The sequence below is a fragment of the Sphaeramia orbicularis genome, chromosome 13, assembly GCF_902148855.1.
Source record: "Sphaeramia orbicularis chromosome 13, fSphaOr1.1, whole genome shotgun sequence".
NCBI lineage: Eukaryota > Metazoa > Chordata > Actinopteri > Kurtiformes > Apogonidae > Sphaeramia > Sphaeramia orbicularis.
This window is the reverse complement of record NC_043969.1, coordinates 27,578,170-27,594,746: the sequence shown is the minus strand read 5'-3', so window position 1 is coordinate 27,594,746 and position 16,577 is coordinate 27,578,170. Positions and strand designations below refer to the sequence as shown.

At 39.2% G+C, this 16,577-nt stretch overlaps 1 protein-coding gene across 2 annotated transcripts; it reads left to right on the top strand.

The window, feature by feature from the left end:
• Window positions 1-1,153: 1,153 nt before the first annotated feature.
• egln2 (egl-9 family hypoxia-inducible factor 2) lies at window positions 1,154-16,307 on the top strand. Of its 2 annotated transcripts, none has more exons than XM_030152526.1 (6): window positions 1,154-1,432; window positions 2,019-3,450; window positions 12,906-13,025; window positions 13,221-13,357; window positions 14,417-14,484; window positions 14,628-16,307. In XM_030152526.1, exons 2-6 carry the CDS (start codon window positions 2,209-2,211, stop codon window positions 14,678-14,680), a joined length of 1,620 nt encoding a protein of 539 aa, XP_030008386.1. In that variant the 5' UTR covers window positions 1,154-1,432; window positions 2,019-2,208; the 3' UTR covers window positions 14,681-16,307. The 2 variants fall into 2 exon arrangements, with proteins under 2 accessions (XP_030008386.1, XP_030008387.1); XM_030152527.1 differs by lacking the exon at window positions 1,154-1,432 and adding an exon at window positions 1,645-1,666.
• Window positions 16,308-16,577: the final 270 nt, after the last annotated feature.

Sequence of the window (16,577 nt, the reverse complement as noted above, 5' to 3'; positions counted from 1 at the left end):
TTTACCACAAATTCCAATTTTGTCAGACAGACATAAATGGTGGCACAATTCAAACAGAATCAAAAAATCATTTATCTCTCGCCATTGATTCCTATTCATATTTTTTTGTCTAAATTTAGGAAAGGGTGGGACTTCAGCTTCCTATAATATAGAACTATCACTGGAAATAACCAAATTGCAAACTACTGGAAAAGTTACTCCATTCTTTGAGTTGAACTGTCATTAGATTTGCTTTAAGTAAGAATCAAGGCTCAAAAGAGGAACCAGTGTAAGTATCTTAAAGTTCTAATACTGCTTACAGCCACTGGGGTTGACTCCAAAAGGCCAGCCTATCATGGTTACACTAAGTTGTCTGCGTAAGTTCTTATTTGACCAGGACATTCTTCTTGGTAGTTCTAGATTCTAGTTTTGCTCTTTTGAAAACATTTCATCTCTCATCTCTTGAATGAGACACAAAATGTCTACCTACCAAGAAAAAATAGTGACATAGTTATTTTTTAAAGTGCTTAACCCCATTATTGGCTTTGATAGAAAAGGTTTTTTGATAGCTTGCTTGCCTTTCAAGTCAGACTTTTGGAGTTTCTTTATATTTCATAAAATTATTATTTTTTCCTTAGCAAACAATTCACAGTTAATAGATTACCCTGACACGTAAATCGACTTAAACCCACTGTTATACAAGGGTTGATGTCAGTAAGCTAGCATTAGCATTAGCTTACCCATGACCGCTTGTACTCTTGTAGTCCTGCCCCTTTTGTCTAACGGTTGCCACTTTGTGCTCCGAAACAGCCAAGATGGCGACTGCTAAATGGCACACTATTGGGTAACAAAAGACATGCAATTGAATTAAGTTACAGTTGGCCTATTGTTAACAATGTCACTTTGAGCTTTACTGTTATAATACCAACACAAATGAATAGTGACAAACAGTTACTTTCCAATTGAACGGCATTATATGCTCAAATTCTACAATTAGCAGTTTTGTAGGATACATTTATGATAGTGTAGGTCGATTGTAGTAGAAAGTGGTCACGTGTTTTGCTTACATGGAGGTACACTTTGGCCTAAATGACAGCAACGTGTGTATGTGTGTATGAGGGAGGGAGAGAGCGCGCGGGCAGTAAAGAAGAGGAGGAGGAGGAGGAGCGGGGGGAGGCGAATAGGAGCTGGGGGCTTTCACCGACATAACTAAAAGGTCTTTTTTGGTGATTGAGGGGACCCTGAGCGGCCTAGAGCTTCTCCCTCTGCCCCTCGGTTGGCTTTGACTTGTCTGACCGGCGCTGGCTGCCGTCATCCCCTCAATTTTATTTATAACCGACAAGAAAATTGGATGGGACGCACACGCGGGCAAGACAATCCCGGAAATAACATGCGTACTCGCAGCCTGTCACGTACGCTCACTGTGGATTTGCATTGCTGTAGGCTGCCGTAGGTAAGCAGAGGGCTGTGTTAGAAAGCAGAATATAACTGACTTTTTTGACGTTGATATCTAAATATTCTATTCGTTTTAGCCTTCATTGCGACATATATGTTTCATTTGGACGTCCTGCGTTTTTCTAATTTAGACACATTTATCACAAGGCTGCGCAGACAACCGTTGAAGTCTTTTAATGTTTAACCGCAACCTAATATGACTCCTGTATGTCATAAATGTTATCCGGAATGAGTACGTGTAGATGCTAATTTTCTGTCTTAGTACTGGTTAAGTCAGTTATAGTGACTTTTTTTTTTTTTTTACCTTTGATTTCCTGTCAGTTTAATATATACACTCAGCTAGTCTATGGAAAACTAGTATAGATATGCACTCAATACTGGAATGGTTAAAATTTTATCAAGTACTGTTTCATTGCATTTGTCAGTGTCCTTGATGTGTTTTCAAAAAGGGTCTCTGTTAAAAAAAAATATAGGCCACTCTACTTTGAAACCATATAAATACAGTAGATTTATTTACTGTGTGACAAGTGGACTTGTGGCTGTGCTATTAATAGGACTAACGTGTATCATTTTACTCTCCACAGATATTCAAAATGCAAACAAATAACCATACTGAGGGTGATAAATCAGAGTAATGGGTGAAATAAATGGTACAAGTGGGGGGAAACTTGGACATGAAACTTCCAGTGGCTGTGGTAAGAGAAAGCAGCGGCTCAGCTAGAAAATGAAGGGAGGACGTGAAGTACGTGCGCATCCAGCAGATGACGAGATGAAATGGAGAGCTTGGGACACACGGACCTTTTAAACCCAAGCTCTTCCCGCGGACCCGTCGCTGTGTTAGCCTCGCAGGAGAGGACGACCGGGCAGCAGCTGGAGATCCACCACACGTACCGGGCGGACATGGGGCTGAACGGCTTATGCGCGGCGCCGGTCGGGAGCCCCACAGCCGCAGAGCTACTGGCAGGTCTGGCCTCCCAAACCGACTCCCCCGGAATCACAACCCCGACGAAGCACACTAAAACCGGCGTGCCGCTCTATAACGGCGGGGTGGTGTCTCCGTCCGCCACCGTGGAGGGGAGCCACGCAGGCGCTTTGGCTCAAACGCCGAACGGTTACCCGGCACAAAGTAATGGGATTGCAGGGATTTCTGACGACTCTATGTACCCCCTCAGCAGCAAAGCCTGTCTGGTGCAAAATGGGGACAGACCAGTTCAAGACAAGTGTCCTTTGGTTATAAGGAGAATTAATGGTGACCTTAAAGTCAGACAGGTGCAACAACAAAAGCGGAGGGGTGGGGAGAACAGGGACATGGGGTCAGAAAGTCTAAATGGACTCTTTTCAGGGTTGGGTAGCTCTGTGGACCCGGATTATGCTTCAGGAGAATCTGATATAAAGAGGAGAAGGCTGGCAGATGGAAGTGTTGCTCATAAATCTGCAGAGGCCTCCAGAGTGGCCAGAGGAGTTCCGGGCCCAGTCAATGGAAGCATCCAACCCCCACAGATGAGTATCAATCATGTGCACTGTGTCTTACCTCAGTCTCCCTTTACCAATGCAGTCCATCACACTAACCAGCACAATGAACTTAAGGTGGCATCCCTGGGCCTACCTGCTGCACCCAGCCAGACCTCACCTCTGGAGGCCAGCAGGATGGTCACCCCACCGTTGCCTGCTGGGGCTGGCTGGTCAGCAGAACGCATAGCCCAGCAGTATATCGTCCCCTGCATGAAGTACTACGGCATCTGTGTGAAGGACAACTTTCTGAGCCCTCAGCTGGGTGACAGGGTTCTGGAGGAGGTGGAGGTTTTAAACCGCAGTGGAAAATTTCGAGGGGGACAGTTGGTGAGCCAGAAGAGCATCCCTTCGCGAAGCATCCGGGGGGACCAGATTGCCTGGGTGGAGGGAAGGGAACCCGGGTGCGAGAACATCGGGGTGTTGATGGCTCACATTGATGAGGCCGTCATGTACAGTGCTGCCAGTGGACAGCTAGGGGACTGTGTCATCAACGGACGCACTAAGGTGAGAGGATGCCCTCATAAAACCAGCAGGGTTCATACAGATGCTTGAAATTATTGAAAATGCTTGAATTTCAATGTTGTGATTTCAAGGTCTGGAAAGTGCTTGCAATTATAACTCCGTGATGCGATTGTATTTATTTTTCATATTAACTCAAGCCAAAGCTACTTACAGAGAGGTGATACAACTTGATGTCAAAAAAGAAAATTAGCATGTGTTCTTAGGTTGACTCCAGGTAAATTTTTATCTTAATCTATGGCTTGGTGCGAGTGTCTCTGAAGAATGCCAAGTATCTTCCCCTTATTTTTGGATAAAAATTTTGTGTTCTTTAATTTATAAACTTTTGCTGTTATGAAACATAATTTTAGATGTTTATAGCATAATACAATGTACATCATTGTGATAAAAAGTAAAAAAAAAAAATCATAAGTAGATCTATTCCTGTAGATAAGGTGCTGTGCTAGAAAAAATTGAAAATAACCCTTATAAGTGCTTGAATTTGACCTTGAAAAATGTATACAAAACCCTGAACCAGGTTAAGGTAAGGATGTAAGATGCTGAAACTGTTTATTTTTAAGCCACATACCAAAACGAAGGCACAAAAATCCATTATTGGAGTCTGAGTCTGATGACATCATTACTTTTTCAGTGTGTCTGTTGTTGAAATACGACTGTTCCTTTTTCATCTCTAATACCAACATGCAGGCAGGCAAACACACACTCCCAGCACAGTGGGGGAGTGAACTGAGTACAGGTAGGATGCCAGGAAGAGTCGTGCTGTGTTTCTGGCACATAGGAGCTTGATAAGGGAGTCTGCGGGCGTCCTCCCAGCCTGGCCCTGTGCCTGAGTTTAGGCCTGTCTATGTTTGCCCCTCTGTCTGCCCCCATACCACCGGTACCAAGCAGTATCTGTATCTTCTATGCCATCACTATATTTCTGCCTTTGAACATTTTTCTCTACCTCTACTTTCACCCATACAGACATGAGCAGGCATGGAAGGAGCATGTTTGGGTGTATATTTTTTTCTTTATTTAGTTTGACCGTTAGAATTACATTTTCCTCTTTTTCAAAATGACCAAAATCTGCTCTCACAGTATTGGTAATTTCATATCCAAATAACAATGCATATCGTCATGTGGTACATTTTGTGCTTAACGCTTTTCTTGAATAGCTTGAAATAAAATATAATCATATAGGCCTAAAATATCAGAAATGTATTTCCTTTATGTGTCACATTCCCGCTACTCACTGTTTATGTTGTCGTCATGCATATTTCCTGCCTGCATCGGTGTCACGTGACAAAACCCAAAGCAACTGATGAAAGTATGTTGGCGTAATGAGTGTGATTTGTGGCACAATGAAATCAACGATAAAGGATAATATGAAACTATAAACGGCTGTCATATTGCAGAGCCCTAAAAATTGTTTATGTCATGTCATTCTCCATTCATAATTTGGAAATGTCATGCATAATTGACACAGCAATAAGTCTTAAACAGCTTTTACCCTTAGATTTTAAAGCATATGAGTGTAGATTTGAGTCTGAGTTGTTCACAAATGGCTGGCAGGCTTCTCTGTCTTGCACATGATATCCACAGCTGTAAAGGACAGATCATCCACAATCCTCTTCTCACACACAGGCCTGGTTATCTGAATGAGCTGATGTCAGTGACCGTTTGTTTGAAATCTTGTGCAGACAGAATTTGTACTCTCATGTTTACTGTGTAACAGAGTGAAAACATTAAGTCACTTGTTTGTTTGTGTTTTCACCTGTTCTGTTGTCAGCATGGTTGCATTTTCTTTCTGTCAGTGTCTATAATTTAGAGTCGTGGTTTGTTTCCTAATCAGCTGAGTTAACCATTACATGCAAGTCTAGACTGTTACCTAACATTGTCTGTGTCTCTGATTAAACCCCTTGTTCCGTGTAGTCAAGATTTGTGATGTAATAAACTCAGACACTGCACTGAAACATTTTTTAGATAAGATTTTAATAGTTACGGGTTTTGTATAGTTGCAGAAACATGTTGGTAAAACAGTGTCAGTGAGGAAAAATCAATGCAAGTTAAACTATCAAAGAGTCAAGAACAGTTTTGATGAATAACATGTTGGATTTTTATCTGGAAAATGGATAGCAGTATTGGTCTTTATGAGAAAATTATGTGATAGCAGATTGCTTCTTGCTGGAAATGTATATATACAACTGAACCCCACTGAAAACCTCTGGAGTGTGATGAAGAGGAAGATGGATGGACAAAAGCCATGAAACAAAGCTGAGCTGGAACAAACTGCAGTTTTTGCACATCCAATAACATGAAAGAGTGCAGGAGAGTTCTATGATTAAAAATCAGGTTTATTCTGCCATACATTAGTATTTGTGTAAAGAGTGGTATAAAGTTGTCTTTATATTATTAGGGGTCTGAAAACACTTGGTAGCAGTGATTTTCTGCAAATTAATGTACTTATCACCAGTATTTTGAATTTGGAACAAATATTGGCAGTAATTTGAAGTAAAAAAACAAAACAAAGATTTTTAGTTAACTCAAACTTATACCTAAACCAATGGTGTCTTAATTGTTTCCATAGCTGTAAATAAACATGATGTAGCCTATATCTTAAAAGGTTTTAACTAAAACTTTGGTCACTCAGCAGTCACATCGTGTTGTCTGTAATCAGATCAATATTCACCTCTATTCCCTCTGTACTGGGCCCACAGCGTCGTTCACCCCATCTGTGCTACACCAGAGATAGCACCTTGCCCTCTGTGCTCTTCTAGTCATTTACATAAGCTGGAGGCAGTGTTTAAACAGGGACTAGCTGGGACGTCACAACAACAGCCTTTGCTCCTTTGGATGTTGGATGACTGTTATGCTTCCAGGTCAAAGTCATTCCTCGTGGGTGTTTTTAACTAAATGACCAACAAAACAGAAACAGTAAGGGACTGTTAAATGGTTTTATTTTCTATTTTTATCTGCAGAATACAGAGAATTTCCACCTGCTGCTGATTTGCGTTCTGCCAAGCACCAACAGTACCTCGCTCATGAAAAATAGAAAACCCCTCTTCATCTGTTGACACTGCAGCTTCTTTTTGTGGCTGCAGTGAATATAATCAGTAAAACCTTTTACATATCAAAGCTGTCACCTTATGTCACCTGCTGTTTTTTGGATCAACCAGCTAAAATTGATGAAAGAAAAATAAGTTAGATTTATAAAGGTAAAAAAAATGAAAATCACTGCTCATAGTTGCCAAGATTGATGCCAGTTGCGTCACAATGCACTATTTTTGGCAGGAATTTAAGAGAATGGAATGTTTACTTACTACTTATTTATTACTTATTTTTTTGGCATGGCATTGTGTTAATGGGTGGTAGCCAGGCCAATTCTCAGATTTCCCTTTAAACCAACAGTTCTATTGCCAAATGTATTGATTTGCTCTTGGGTGCCTAAAACGTTCAGGGTGGTACAGTACAAAATGTTCTGACTTGATGCTCCTGTGGATGAGACAGTGTAGTAGAAGAAAAACAACTGGAGTGACATCAAGAGAGGAAGTGATGGAAAAATCAGGGAGAAATACTCTAAGAAGAGTGTTGTGTCTTTTCCTTTCTCTTATTTGTCCAGAAATGCTGCTGTTCAAGTTTTTCATATCCCTTCTTGTCCTTTACTTTGACCTGTTTTTCCTTAACCATATTCTTTATTTCCACTTTCCTTCATCTGATTTGCCCCGTGCTCAGTACTTGGACAAAATATTTCCCAGCTGTTACCTTGGTAACTGGTCCATACAGAGTAAATCTCCGCATTGTGTATCAAAGAGATGGAGAGAAAAAGAGAGAAGCTAGCAGTGCCCAAAATATTGCTTCACCAGCAGTGGGTTATGTCTCTGTTCTGTGACAACATTTAGTCACAAGGAATCAGGTGTGTGAGACATGTAAATAGGATTAGTGTTAGTATTATGTTGCAAGGTAATAGCAGAAGTATTGGGGGTATTGTACCGTTGGGATGATGGAAACAACTTATCACAGGGAGTGAGTTACATGAAGGGGGAAGGGATGGGGTGAAAGTGAGAGTGGAAGGGAATATGGGATAGGGAGCAAAGAGTGGGAGGGTATTGTTGAGCTATAGTGAGAAGGGGCGATGCAGCAGAAGCTCTGGCGTAATGAGAATGTCTGCTGCAGCAGATTGTCCTTAGATGCTCCTCCTAGAGCTCAGCAGTGCCACCATGCAGGCAGAAGTCGTACAAAATAACTCATACAGCAGCTTGAGGATTCCTAGACATGGTGATTTTTAGCTAAATTAAACATGTAGCTTTGAAATATATTCGGATTCAAAATGAAACCAAAACTTTTGGACATGTACATCTTTTTTTTCCATTGTTGCAATGTACCAGAACACATACATACTCACACACTCACACACTCCTGTTCTCCATCTTAATGTGACTCATGCATAATTTTATCACCAAAACACTGACTCATCATGAGCACTGTTTCCCACCTTTTTTTTCTCTGTACACATTTTGTTATTATCATATTTTATTTCCCTTAATGAAGAAGTAATGCACAAAAACTACTTGACTGATCTTTGTTAAACTTGGTGGAAGAGTAGGCCACAAGCCAAGGACTAACCCGTAACATTTTGGAGGAGATCCATATAAAGGAGTGGCCCCTGTGTATTATTTTTTTCTTTTTTTACTTTTTCTTATGTTACATGTTTGGGGATTGGTTGAATTACAGGACTGTAGTGGCTTGACTGTGTATATTCTCTTGGAGTGCCTTTCTAGTTTTGCCGTGAATTTCATAAAGCTTTGTGAACACGTTAATGGCAACTCAGTTTCAGGTTGCGCAAAAGTGTCCTTGAGCTAGACCCTGGGTAATTTGAAGCAGATAGCATGAGTGCACACTGTATTGTGGACATAAAAAATAAAAAAAAATAAAAAAATGTGTGTGTGTGTGTATGTGTATATATATATATATATATATATATATATATATATATATAATATATATATATATAGAGAGAGAGAGAGAGAGAGAGAGAGAGAGAGAGAGAGAGAGAGAGAGAGAGAGAGAGAGAGAGAGAGAGAGAGAGAGAGAGAGAGAGAGAGAGAGAGAGAGAGAGAGAGAGAGAGAGAGAGAGAGAGAGAGAGAGAGAGAGAGAGATAGATAGATAGATAGATAGATAGATAGATAGATAGATAGATAGATAGATAGATAGATAGATAGATAGATAGATAGATAGAGTATATATCTATCGATTGATCGATATATATATAAGTATAAAACATTTATTCGTTTAAGTATTTTGACTTGAAACATTTGTCCACATGAGGTACTGAACTAATGCTCCATTGGTCCCTGACCCAACACCACCAGTGTACCAGTAATGCCCTGCTGTATTTCTTAAAACCCTGCTACCCTCTCTGACAAATCCACATGGTTGGTTCTTCTCTCTTTCTCACTAAGCAGTAATGCCTGTATTTGTACAGCCTTATCTAGACCCCCCCCCCATCCTCACTAACATGCATCTTATCAGCATACATGTGCAGCATTGAAGTTTATTTTTGTTCTTGTCCAGAGCATCCTGTTCAGCCTGCCTGAACATCACGCTGACAGCCCAGTTATCTACCCAGCACCATGATTAGACCATTAATGCCGGTGCCAAATTGACTTTAACATACTGTGAGAGTAGATCTGAACAGAGATGAATCAGTGAGGGGGGCAGAAATGACACGCAGTTTTACAACGTGACACAGCATGTTGTGATACTGGGCATTGTGCACATGAGTAAGCCACCGACATAAGAAAACTAAAACCATAATTTTTAAAGGCCGTAATTTGTATGCCTCTGCTGGAGTTAGAAAAATAGTACCAGTCCTATTCCAAAATTATATCCCTGTCTTATGTGAGCTTAGATGTAAAGTGTGTGTGTGTGTGTGTGTGAGAAGGAGAGAGAGAAAGATGTGTTTATGCTGCAGGCTAGGGCTGAGCTGTCCGTGGTTTGCCGTGATACATGTTAATTGTGGTTACCAATTTGCAAAAAGCTAATTGCTGGGAAAATGAACTTCCTTGAACACATACACACCCAAAATTATCGCTCTCATCTATATACATTAGGGGAAAATTCATCTGTAATCTACATATACACTACCAGAAGAGCACTTCCAGAGTTTATACCTCCGCCAAGGCCCTGCAGTCCTTTTAATTCAAGTAAATTCCCTGAGTTTTTGCTTAATTCTTCTGACAGACAAATTCACAGTAACAAAAATATATCCCTCTTGGTGGAGGTAATAAACTATAAAACAAAGTAATGGCTGTTATCAGGTTGGTGCCAGACTTGGATTTAAAGCAATTATGTTGTTGCCACAACTTGTGACATTAGGATTAATGTGCTAAGAACTAGTTGTTTGTTATCGTCAGCTGATTCCATTTTGATGGCAGTGACAGCTGGAGCTGTACACCAAACAGCAGCAGAAGAGAGGTGTTGAAAAATTCAAGAGTGCACAGGATTTTTGTTGAAAAACCAACTCGAGTCCTCTGTGTAGATGAATCACTCTGTGGGCTTTATCATGAAAGTAGGCGACCTCAACAGGTGTTATCTTAAAAATGAAAGTAGCAAACATCAACAGTCAACACCTTACCGGCTCCTGGGATGAAACAGACATAAAACATAAGAACACAAGCATATGGTAATCTTATATATTGAACCTTTAAATTTTAAGGCACAAACTCTGACTTTCATGTGTTTGCTTTAATCCCAAGTTGAATTTTACATTTATATTAGAGGTTTAGCATTTTTTTGTCTGTTTTTTTAAATAGAATTTTTAACTACAACTCTGAAATGCAATCAACAAATAGTCGTTTACATTTTCTGTGAGTTGATCAAATAAGTTCAATTCAGATGTCAACAATAATTCTAGTAGTCATTCAGTGTTTGGATATGATTTTAACCACGTTTCTTTGTGTACGTTTGATACATCCATTTTGATGCAGACAGTCTGGTTGTCAGTGGAAGTCTGGAGCAAAAGGTCTGGAGGTTAATGAGCTCTGACTGCAAGCACTGGTCTGTAATGAGAGCTGACAATAGTGAGTTAGCAGAGTCACAGACAACATGTCCAAGCTCTCTTGGCTGTGAATAAGGAGGGAAAATCAGAGGAAGAGGAGGAGGGTGGTGTATTCTCTGACTAAAGCCCTGTTGCTCAAAATGGACTGTTACTTTTTACAAGAGCACAGGCACATTTGTCTTAGTAATCTGTGTGATTTCCTCTGGGTTAAGACTCGTACATAGTAGTATTACAGCTTACAGCAGATAGCGCCAGGCAAGTTGAATCAATACTGCAGCAGAGTGGAACCTGTTTGTCATGAATGATAGTGTCCTGGAGCCAAAATGAATTGATGCTGCGACTCTGATATTGTAACTTTTGTTTGCCACGCAGAAGAATATAACTCAAGACAGTGACAGTATCTTCTTTTGTAGTCAGCCTGGAGAGATAATAGAGAACTTATTACTCTACATGCTGCCAGCTATCATCACCTATAATCTCCCTCTGCCAGTGTAATAGAGGTGATGTCAGTCAGTAAGTGAATGAGCTGTCGACTTTTCCTGCTTTGCTGAGACACTGCTGGTCTGACTGAAAGCTTGCCGCAACCAGTAGAGATCGTTGGGGAAACTATTTACAAAAGTTCGATCTGAAATATAAGAATGTCTCTATGGTCTTTGGCTGAGGAGTAGTGTTGTTGTTTTTTTAATCTTATAGTACATTAAGTCATGTGGTCTTGTAGTGGCCCTGGAATGTGCATTGACTGTAGAGCTCTCACGCAGGTCTCAGTTCCCATCGGACTCTGCAGACAAAGCAGCACTCTCCTGCTTCACAGAATCCAACACATAGACGTCAAGCAGGGGAAATACCAGCGCAAGACCATTGTTTTAAAATGGATACTCTATCTGCAAATCATTTCGAAGCTGGGAACAACAACTGAACTTTGACATATTTCTACCTTTCATCTGAGTGTGTGTTTGCCACATATCACATCATGGAATCTTATTCTAGGTCTGTAAATAGTCCAGCTGGAAAATGATTTACTATGAAGTGATGGGAAAATGGAAAGGGAGAGAATGTGGTTAAAGCTGACCGCTGTATATTGGAGTTTTTTTGGTCGACATAAAACTGGGCTCTGTTGAATGTCCCTTTTTTTTTTTTTTTTTAGACCTTAAAGGAGTGATATTTTGCTTTTTTTTTTTTTTTTTTTTTTAAAGGAATTATGCATTTTAAGACATTTACCTGTAGTCTACATAAACTATAAATGCTATGCTTGGGTCTGAATTCTTCATTAATTCAATTCCACAGGTCCATCTTCAACCCTATTTCTGAGTAATGACACCAGATAAGTCGTTTTGAGCGCTGGCCCTTTAACCCTTTCATGCACGAATTATGAGAACCTTAGTCAAGATTTTTTTCTTCAGTGTTTAGCCATGAAAAAAACAATGCGATCGAGTTTTTTTTTTCTATGGAGTTACAAAAATATCCATGCATTTAATTTTTGAAGTAAAGAAACATGTGTTTAAAACCCAATATCAGAAAGTGATATGAAAACAATGAAATAAAAACATTTTTAATGCTGCTAATCTGATGTCTTCTCACATTTTAACATATTCTAATGCTAGTAATTACTCACTTCATGGAGATAATATGCAAAAAAAAAACCTTATTGTCTAACAAATAACAATTGATTTACAACTAAACATGTTACTGCAGATCAGGTTTATCAAGAACAGTAAAGTTACAGTAATGGTCTGAATTACAGTGTATGGGATGGTGCATAAGCATCCACTGTGTTGGCTGATATGGAACTAAAACAACAAAACCCATTAATATACAAGAGAACAGCTGGAGAAGAACTGTCCACTGGAGTGGACAGTGCATGAAAGGGTTAAATGCAAATGAGCCACTTCATGCTCCACCCCCTCCAGGTTGTTGGCTGTGCTGCTCTGTCCCGTTCAACCAACAACTGAACATTTTAGGGAATTGGCTTGAAGTTTGGACATATTTTCAGTATGGACTACAACTGCTGCTGATGATAAACAATTATGGCGTACTCTGAGAAATGTTCGTCGGAAGTCTTGACCTTATATGTGCAAATGTCGTGATGTAACTAGTAATAGAGGTAACAAATTAAGAAGGCATTAAAACAGGTTGTAGAAATCCACTCAATTTTTGCCAGAATGAATATAAAGATAGCTTTGCAGCACCTGAAGGGTTCAAATTCAAACTTTTTGAACTATTAGGGTCCCCAAATACACAAATAAATGTACCAAAGACTAATAAAAGTGGGTTTAGCAAAATACGACCCCTTTAAGCAATCAATTATGCTTACTTTTGTTTTTTGTTATTTTGCTGGTATTATTTATTAAATTTCTAAGGTGGACTTGAATGCATACCTAATGTTCCCATTTCTTCTGTCTTTAGGCCATGGTTGCCTGTTACCCAGGTAATGGTGCTGGCTACGTCCGCCATGTTGACAACCCAAATGGTGACGGACGATGCATCACATGTATCTACTATCTTAACAAGAACTGGGATGTCAAGGTACTTTTATAAGTTGAACATATGATGCTTTTTAGACACTTAAACAACATGTATTCATTTATTGTATGTATTTATGTATGGAACTGATACTGGAAATTTAGTCACATTTGACCAACTGCTTGCAATACATTCACTGAAGTGTGTATCTTGCATGGAAAAGTCTTTAATGTGTGTTGTGTGTGTTTTTTTTTGTAGAAACAGGGAGGAATGCTGCAGATCTACCCCGAAGGCAAAAATGTGGTGGCCAACATCGAGCCTCTCTTTGACCGGCTGCTCATCTTCTGGTCTGACCGCAGGAACCCACATGAAGTTAAACCAGCCTATGCCACTCGGTTAGTAACTGTTGGCTTTGCACAGCATACGCATGCACACAAACATAAAGACAGATGCATGTGTGCTTTATATCCTTTCTTCAGTTCTCCCAAATGAGAATCTTCAAGTCACAAGGACAAGCGATGTTTTTTCTGTAGAAATAAACCAGAAATAAAGTAATTGAAATATTAAATTGTCTTGTCTGTTGTTAAGGGGTATGCTCCTCTCCCTCCTCCTCCTCTTGTAATCTGACTGCCGAGGGGGGTGAGGTGGGGTCAGAGGCAGGAAGTATGTGTTTCCTGAGGGGCTAGGTGGAAGGGAGAGAGGAGGAAGGTTCGATTGCAGGACTCGTGCTGGAGAGGCACAGACATGAGAGACAGGAATAAACAACACAGCCCCACAGGAGAGGCAAGAAACCATAGAAATTAACCCTCTCCTATTCAGGACATTTACTTTGTAATCTATTGCTGTGAGCCCAGTCAGAAATGACCTTTCAGAAGTTGCATAGATTTTTTTTTTTTTTTTAACTAATATTCTAGATTACAAAACTGTTCTGGCATATAAACAAAAATAGCTCTATTTTTTGCTAAAAAAAAAAGAAATATATAACAATTTTTGCACAGATATTTATGAACACAGTGATATTAATTCACAGCAAAGATTAAGAACTGGGTGACAAAAAACAAGAATATACTCAATTCTAAAATGTATGTAGGTAGATGGGAGAAGGCCTTGACATTGTTTGGTTTATATTATTGCTTATACTATTTTCATATTGTTGTTTATACTGTAAATATATTTCCATTCTTGAAAAGTGCAACCAGACACAAGAGTTGCGTATTAGGTCAATGCTATATATTCTTTGTGCATAATATCTGATGTTCCGTATTTCCACTATGTTTCATTGCATTGACCTTGATAAATAAATGAATAAATAAATAAGTATATTTTAGTTTTGTATGATTAGGCCTATTTCAGTGACATTTGCTAGAAAACAGGGTTTTCTTCAGCAGTTATATAATGCACAGCCAGTTTGCTTCTTGCCTAAGTCTTATTAGTGTATCTTCTTGTGTTTACAGCTATGCCATTACAGTCTGGTACTTTGATGCAAAAGAGAGAGCAGAGGCGAAAGAGAAGTACAGATTGGGTAAGAATTTTTTGTTATTTATCTTTTTTGTTTTATTTTTTTTGCCTTGTTTACTGAGTTGGGTCACATATTTTTTTTTTTTTTTTAAATTTATGATTAATATGTTCCTTTCTTTTTCTTTTTTTTTTCTTTTGCATCCATAGCAACAGGACAGAAAGGTGTTCAAGTGCCTGTCACTCAAAACAGCAGGACATAAGTCTCATCTAATCACTGGAGAGCATTATGTGCCTTCCTGCTAATGGACGTCATGACCCTAAAGGGAGACGCCGCTGAACTGTCAGTCGATGCTGCAGCTCCATGTCGCTCTTTCAGTGTCTGCTGTCACACACTGACATCACAAGCTGCGGTGTAATGTCTCCAGCCACATAATTGGGCTTCTGATCAAAGATACTGCACATTAAGAGCACAAACCAATGGACTGTATGGCAAAGGGGACATGACAAGAAGAAGAGGAAATAAAAGATAAACTCTCTTTCTTCTTTAGACATCTCACCGAATCATCAAAGAAGACAACTGAAAAACTGACTCCTTGATTTTCTTTTGTTGCAGTTTTTCCTGTTCATTTACTAGTGATGTTGTGATGTACTGAGAAATCATTGTTTTAATCTGCGTGCTCTGGCGTACTTTCAATAAAACCACAAGGAACTTAAAGTATATGATGACAGTGGACAGACAGTGGGGAAAAGAGAGATAAAAATCCAAATTCAATGAGATAATGTCCCTTTTTCTCTGAAATTCGTAATTTCCCCTGGTCTGGGAAGTGGTCCCTTTGTCTCATGGTGTGGTCATTGTAGACAGAGATGCACAAAAGAAGTAGCCCTATTGTACTTTCAGCCACAACACAGTGAAACGTTGCCTTATTGGCTTCTGTTCAGTAAAGCACTTTCCCTAAACATTACAGGGATACACTTAAGACACGTAGAATGAGTGCACAAAGACAACTCTACACTGTAGTTTTTACTCTGTATAGCACATCTAGTCGAGTAGTGTTCTTGTGCCACTGCAATAAAAAAATTTTTGCAAAAGTTTTAGAGCAACAAAGATGCTGAAGAATAGACAATAGATGTTCATTTTAATCAGTTGCGGTATGTGTCATATGTTTTCGTGAATGCTTTTCTGTACATTTAATAGGTAGTGCTCTCTGGCTGAAACACATAGATCACACATGAGGCAAGAGACAAGCTGTCCATTAACACAGGGTTTGATTAAAACTATTGTCCATGTTTGTGTGTGTTTGTATGTATGTGTGCTCTTATGACAGTATGCAGATTCAGCTTGTCTCTTAACTGTTCTTGAAAAGATGGAAAAAGTATGTGTAATCAGTGCAGATGCTGTCGCAGAAAGTTGTACTAAACAGTGCTTAGGGGAATGGTGACCTCACCCATCCTGTACACTTTACCTGTACAGCATTTACAGTAAAAAGCACAGACACAAACACACTGTATTTGAGCTGCAGGTTCAGATGACAGCCTGTTGGTGTGTGGGGTTGAGTGTTTTTATGTAAATGTCTCCATGCACGTGTATGTGACAAATTCCACTGTCTCAGAGAGGATCGCAGGTATTGTCTCAGTGTTTGTTAGACTGATTAAAAAGAAGGTTCTTAAAAAAATTAAGCACTTTATTGTTTGAAATGCCATGCGTGAAAGATAGAGGGAAAAAACTATAACAAAAAATGTAGATTAATGCCTTTATGCTGTGGATACTATGGTCATTCAAATGCAATAGAAACTAAAACAATGAGAACAACTGAAAATTGTTTGCCTAATTTTTGTTTTTTAATTTTGGAGTATTTAATTAAAATCTGTCTGTTTTGTACACAAGCATTTGTAATTTAGTCGTCTTTTATTAAATCTTTATAGCCATAAAAGGGATATAAAAAAATACAGCAGAGTGCACTGTAGAAAACCAGGAAAAATAAACAGTGGCTTATTTAAGAACATTATAGGGACAGTTAGAGCTTACCAAAACTTTAAAAAGTTAAGAAAAAGTATAACTAGACAATCTGCATGCACAGTCCAATGAAATTTGTTAAGCTTTAACTCATAAAGACTATTTTTTTGTGACTGCCACATGAATTTTTTAGTAAATGATTT